Source organism: Cyanistes caeruleus, chromosome 19 (genome assembly GCF_971803275.1).
Source record: "Cyanistes caeruleus chromosome 19, bCyaCae1.hap1.1, whole genome shotgun sequence".
NCBI classification, from domain to species: domain Eukaryota; kingdom Metazoa; phylum Chordata; class Aves; order Passeriformes; family Paridae; genus Cyanistes; species Cyanistes caeruleus.
This window is the reverse complement of record NC_141719.1, coordinates 1,636,501-1,642,500: the sequence shown is the minus strand read 5'-3', so window position 1 is coordinate 1,642,500 and position 6,000 is coordinate 1,636,501. Positions and strand designations below refer to the sequence as shown.

The following is a 6,000-nucleotide window of genomic DNA, read 5'->3' as shown; positions in this document are numbered from 1 at the left end:
ACCAGCATGTTCAATCTTGAGCACGGGTTTAAGGGCTGAACTTTACATTCACCCATGGAAAAGCTTGGTCTTGGGGCTGAGGCAGTGAAGAATCTTCTCTCACACTCAGGTGTGTTGTCTGCAAGTTGTACTGGGGGTATTTTCAAATTAAGGTGGAGGGTTTTGGTCCCTGGCTGTGCCTTAGCTCTGGGGTCTGGTGCTCACCCCTGGCATTCCACTGGCAAGTTAAGGATGAGGTTTGTGTATTTCTGTGGGCTCAGAGAGGCCCCAGCACCAGGGGCTGCTCTATCACAGCTGCAGGTGTTTTTTAACTTTGCTGTTCCTGTTTCAAAGTAACCTCTCTACCTCCTTTTCCTGTGGTCCCCTCTGCCTCTATCCCTTTTTCTTTAATCCTTTCCTTTGGAGATTTGGACACCTTGATGCTGTTGGCCAACTTTCCTCCTCCAGCCATGTTTGACAACCACCTCTCCCTGTGGACAGCGGCATCCTCAGCCCTGGGGGAAGCTGAAGCCTCCTTCCTGTTAGGAGATAATGGATTGGGAAGGTGTGAGTCATTTGTTTTTCAGAGTGCTGTGTGCCACCAAGAGGTCAGCACCCATTGCTGAGTAATTCTGAGGATGGCTGTGGTTGGTATTGCATCACTGGATTCCAGATTCCAGCCTGGCTGCTGCTATCAATTAATCGCTGACCTTTTGATGTATTTTGTGTTCTTGAAACAAGGCAGGGACAATCAGATAAAATGAGTCTTCTGGGAGCCTGCCCTCCAGGTTTTCTTCTCTTTAATAATTTTTCTCATGCTGTTCTGCTTGTAAGGCAAGGGCTTCTCCCTTCCTTTCCCTGATGAAGTCACAGCACATTACCCTTGAATTTCTCATTTGCTTTGCTCTTTCCCTTTCCACCTCACATTACTAATTGCTTATCAGGTTGTTCTGCGCTCAGGAAGCTGCTCACAAGTTTCTCACAGAATCACAGAATTCTTTGGGTTGGAAGGGATCTTAAAGAGCATCCTTTTCCACTCCCTGCCATGGCAGGGACACCTTCCACTGTCCCAGGCTGCTCCAAACCCCATCCAGCCTGGCCTTTGGCACTGCCAGGTACCCAGGGGCAGCCCCAGCTGCTCTGGGCACTCTCCCAGGGAAGGATTTTTTCCTGGTAGTCAACCTAGCCCTGCCCTCCTTCAGTCTGAAGTCCTTTCCCCTTGTCCTGTCACTGCAGGCCCTTGCAAACAGTCCTTCTGCAGCATTCTTCCTTTTTTAAAATCCTGACAAAGTCATTTTCCCTTCCATTGCTGTGTGCTTGGCAGGGCATCATCTGTTGCCCAGGGCTGAGCTTACACCTGCCCTTTGTGCTGCTGTTGAGTGCCCATGGATTTTAATCCCCTGCTTGTTTTGTCCTGGCCGTGTACAGCCCTGCAGCTCCCGTCTGTGTGTGCATCCAGCACACAAAAGCTATTTCTGGGCAGAAGGTCACAGCCATATCAGCCATCAGCAGAGCCCATTTCAACTCAGCCCCCAGAGACTGAACAAGGAGCTGCTGCTGGCTCTGTCACACGAAGGGATTATGTGAGCCTGGATTTACAGCCCTGCCTTTGTCCTGGGGAGAGCAGTCCCACAGAGCCAGCCAGCAGGGGATGGTGATGGATGGAGGGCGTGTGGAGAGTCCTGAAAAACAGCTCTCCACGTGAAGCCAATGCCAAATGTCAACAGCTTCATCTTATGGACTGCAGGCTGTGCTCTCCCTTCTGCTATCAAAATGGGTATTGCCAAAACCAGTCTGGCTTTCCTGCCTGTGAGTATTTTTGTGTGGGTAAAGATGTACCCCAGGAGCTCTAAGCAAACCTTTATGAGCCTAAGATCAGGCAGTGAAAGCCTCTGTGGTCTGCCCAGAGTGTGGGTAAATTCACTGAAATGGGGATTTCAGCAGGAGGTTTTCTGTCTGCAGGAGCCTGTGTGAGCCTCCCCCCGTGCAGGAGCTGCTGAGGGCTCCTGTGTGTGGGCAGGGTGTGAGGAGTGGCCACCACGGCCGTGCTGGTGGCCTCCTGGCTGCCAGCTCAAGGGGATGTCCCCTCTCTGGCTCATCTGATTTCACATTTAAAGCCCCTTTACCCTTAGAGCTTTGCCAAGGGCTGGACCTGTTGGCAGACCCCAACTGCAATCTTTCTGGGGTGAAAAATGATGTTGGGAAGGAATTGTTCCCTGGCAGGGTGGGCAGGCCCTGGCACAGGGTACCCAGAGCAGCTGGGGCTGCCCCTGGATCCCTGGCAGTGCCCAAGGCCAGGCTGGGATGGGGCTTGGAGCAGCCTGGGCCAGGGGAAGGTGTTCCTGGATGATCTTTAAGGTCTTTTCCAACACAAACCATTCCATGTCTCTGTGATTCCTGCAGGACTCATGGTCTCAGAGCAGGTGCTGGCCCTGCCCTGTGCCTGGAGCCCAGGCTGGAGGGGTGGGGAGGGCAGAGTGTGCCAGGGTCAGCAGGGGGCTCAAGGAGATCCTGGGGCACTGGTCCTGCTCCAAATCACCTTGTGCTGGGCACAGGTCCTGCTCCAAACCACCTTGTGCCTGCTGGCGAGGCTGAGAAGCTGAAGTGTGGCTGAATTGCAGCCTTGTCACCTCCCCAGCAAGGCACAGCACCCGCACACCTCTGCTCAGGAGATGTGACATCAGAGCTCGTGCCCAAAGCTGATGGCTTTGGGTTTTCAGTGATCTCCTGCTGTGTGGTGGGGCTCCTGGGCTGTATGAAACCATTCCAAGGACATCTGAAATATGCTTCCTCCTACTTCCCACTGGGCCCTGGCCAGAGCAGTGTCTGTGTTACCTCAGTCCCTCTGTCTGGGCCAGCTCCCAGAGCCGTGCCTGCTGCTGGAGCTGGGCTCTGCTGGGCTCCTCCCTGCCTCCTGCCCTGTGTGGGTCACACCCGTGAGCAAAGGGGCAGCAGGCTCTTGTCAACAGCTGGAAATGTTCCCCTCACTGCCAGTGATGCCTGGAGAGGCTCCTGGAGCAGAGGCTGGGCAGGGTTAAAGGAATAAAGCAGGGATTTATTAAAAGCCCTTCCAAGGATGCACCTTGGGCACTGCAAGAGCCCGGCCGTGGCTGCAGCCAGGATGGGCCCTGGCTCAGGAGTTTCACCCTTGGATCAGTTCTGGTCCATTTCCAGTTGGGCTGAATTGTGCAATTCCAGCTGCAGGTGACGCAGTCCCATCCTCCCAGGTTGCTCTCCTCAATTCCCTGCTGGTTGTACTTTTTGGGCCTGGAGCTGCAGCGGTGTCCTTGGCTGTGGGGCTGGAGAAGGATTGTTGTGTGTGCCTGAGCTGTGAGGAGACCTTGCTGACACTTTGTGTGGAGATCAGAGTTAGGAACCAGTGCAGAACCTGGAGAATGTCACAGCTGAAACTCAGGCATCAGCAGGATGTGCTGACAGCCAGGCCCTCCCTGCCCGGGGTCCCGCTGTGCTGTGAGCCTGTGCTGGGCACTGAGGAGCAGGCACAGCTCCCATCACACCCATCACACCATCACTCCCATCACAGTCCAGCTCCCATCTCTGCCCTGCAGGTGGATGAGCTGAAGGCCAAGCTGGCAGCCCAAGAGGTGGAGCTGAAGCAGAAGAACGAGGATGCTGACAAGCTGATCCAGGTGGTGGGGGTGGAGACGGAGAAGGTGAGCAGGAAGAAGGCGGTGGCTGATGAGGAGGAGAAGAAGGTGGCCCTCATCACCCAGGAGGTCGAGCAGAAGCAGAAGGACTGTGAGGAGGACCTGGCCAAGGCTGAGCCTGCCCTGGCAGCTGCCCAGGCTGCTCTCAACACCCTCAACAAGGTAGGGTGAGGATTCCCAGTGTTTTTCCTCCACACTGTGGGAGAAGCTGTGTCACTGATGGCCCAAGTTCTGGGCATTGTATTGTCCCCGCTCCAGCTTCCTCCCTGCTGGCGCTTCAGTGTTGAAAGAAAGGTTGGATGTGGCACTCAGTGCTGGGGTTTAGCTGATGAGGAGGTGTTGGGTCACAGGTTGGACTTGCTGATCTTAAAGATCTTTTCCAAGCTGGTTAATTCTGTGGTTCTGGGGTTCCTGGTGGAACTTGGAGCATCCACGAGGCTGCACCATGTTCTCCTTTGCTCATTTCCATGGAGAGAAGCAGACAAAGCTGGCCCAAAGGAAGATGCCAGTGGTGTGATCAGGAGATAAGCACTGCTCTGAATGCAGGAGATTGGTTTTGGGAGACCTTCCTGTGCCTTGGAGGGTTTGTCCTTCAAGGGTGCTCCAGGGATTCCCATTGGATGTGGCACTCGGTACTGTGGGTTAGTTGATGAGGTGGTGTTAGGTCAGAGGTTGGACTTGATGATCTCAAAAGTCTTTTCCAACCTGGTTCTTTCTGTGGTTCTGATGTGCCTGAGAAATGGACCTGCAATTTGTTTTGGTCTGCAGTTCCTGCAGTGTCCTGGGGCAGCAGCATCCCACTGCACACAGCTGGAACACCACAGCTGGAAAACCCTCAATCACAGCAAGGCCTCAAACCAGGGCTCAGTCCTGCTGGGGGACAGGAAAGCACCTTGGAGCCATCCAGAATGGATTAGCTTTTGGGAAGGAGGTAGCTTTGCTGCAGACACCTGTGCTCTGGATTTCCTTCATGGGAGGGAAAGGACTGTGCAAAAGGAAAATTGTTTGTCTCTCCATTAGTGCCAGGCTCGTGCTGGAGCTGTAGAATCTCTCATTAGGCAAAGATGGGGGAAATGCTGGGATTTTCTCCAGGGAACTGTAAAGCAGCAGTGGCAGAGCAGTGGAAGCCATGGTCTCCTTTACCTGCTGACTGGAGATGTATCAGAGAGCCCAACCTGCTCACTGACATGAATAATCAACCATGTTTGTGTGCTTGTACAGTTTCTGCCCAATTATCTCAGCCATCTTCCTTGGACTGCAGGGTTATGTACAACACTGACAAGGAGCACAGAGAGTAGAAAAAGCTTTTGAGTAGAATCCAATAATAAATCCATACAGTCAGTGAGGATGTGGATCTGTGGACATTTCTGTGATGGTGTCACCTGCCAGTGCAAAAGAAGAGCAGCCATGGCCACGGGGACATGTCCAGGCTGTTCCCTCCTCATAGGCTGCACTTTGAACCCACTCCTGGTTTTGTGCTGGGAGGATTATCCTTGTGATGCTTTAAATAATCCCTCCTAGTGCCTCCAGAACCCTCCAGAACACTGCTCTCAGGAGAGCTGGCCCTTGCCAGGGTTAATTCTCTCTGTGTTCCTGAAAACACAGTTTAAACTTTCCTTTTCCTTTTTTTTTTTTTTTTTTTTTTTTTTCCATGTGAGTCAAGGAGTGACCATGGGCTGGCTCAGCCTGGCTTTGGCTGTGTGGGTGGGACCTGCTGTAGCCCCTCTGTCCCCTGCTATGATGCCTTTTGCAGGGGCTGGTGGCAGTGAGAGTGACTGAGACAAAGCTATTTAAAGTGTTATGGAGAGATAAATCTATACCTATACGAGATAATTACATTTATATGGATGATAATTGAGGTAATTGCTATATGGACAATGATGAATGGCGTGTGGGTTGTGACAGACCCAGAGCAGAGCACCTGCAAAATAAAAAAAATGCAAAGCCAGGAGTGATAGAGAGTTTGAAAACTTGGGAAATCAGGAGTTAGAGACAAAAATGCCCTTTTGGCTCCTCCAGTGCTGCTTGCCCTGTGAGGGTGCCTGGGCTTTCTCAGCAGCTGCATTCCCTGAACCCTGAGGGCTGCAGGGTGTGGGAATCACAGGATGGCTTTGGCATCTCAGCTTGGGAGGAGGGAGCAAGAAGGGAAGCTCTGAAGGTTGTTTTAGAGGCCTGAGTGTTACTTCTGTAGGTGTCATTCTTCTTTATCCCAACCCTCTGAGAGGGCAGAAAACCTTCTGCTCCCCCAGGAGCCTGGAGTGTGCTGTGCTGGCCCCAGGTGGGATGTCAGGAGCAGGGAATGGAGCAGGTGTGCTGCACACATGCAGAGCAGAGATCTGCAGGCAGCACTGCT

General features: G+C 52.9%; 1 protein-coding gene across 1 annotated transcript in view; it reads left to right on the top strand.

The window, feature by feature from the left end:
* The window catches only part of DNAH9 (dynein axonemal heavy chain 9), a 146,045-nt gene that overhangs the window by 66,498 nt on the left and 73,547 nt on the right, over positions 1 to 6,000 (top strand). The window contains exon 49 of the mRNA XM_086857114.1: positions 3,549 to 3,809. Within this exon, the coding sequence (XP_086713240.1) occupies positions 3,549 to 3,809 (261 nt within the window). The remainder of the gene's footprint in view (positions 1 to 3,548; positions 3,810 to 6,000) is intronic.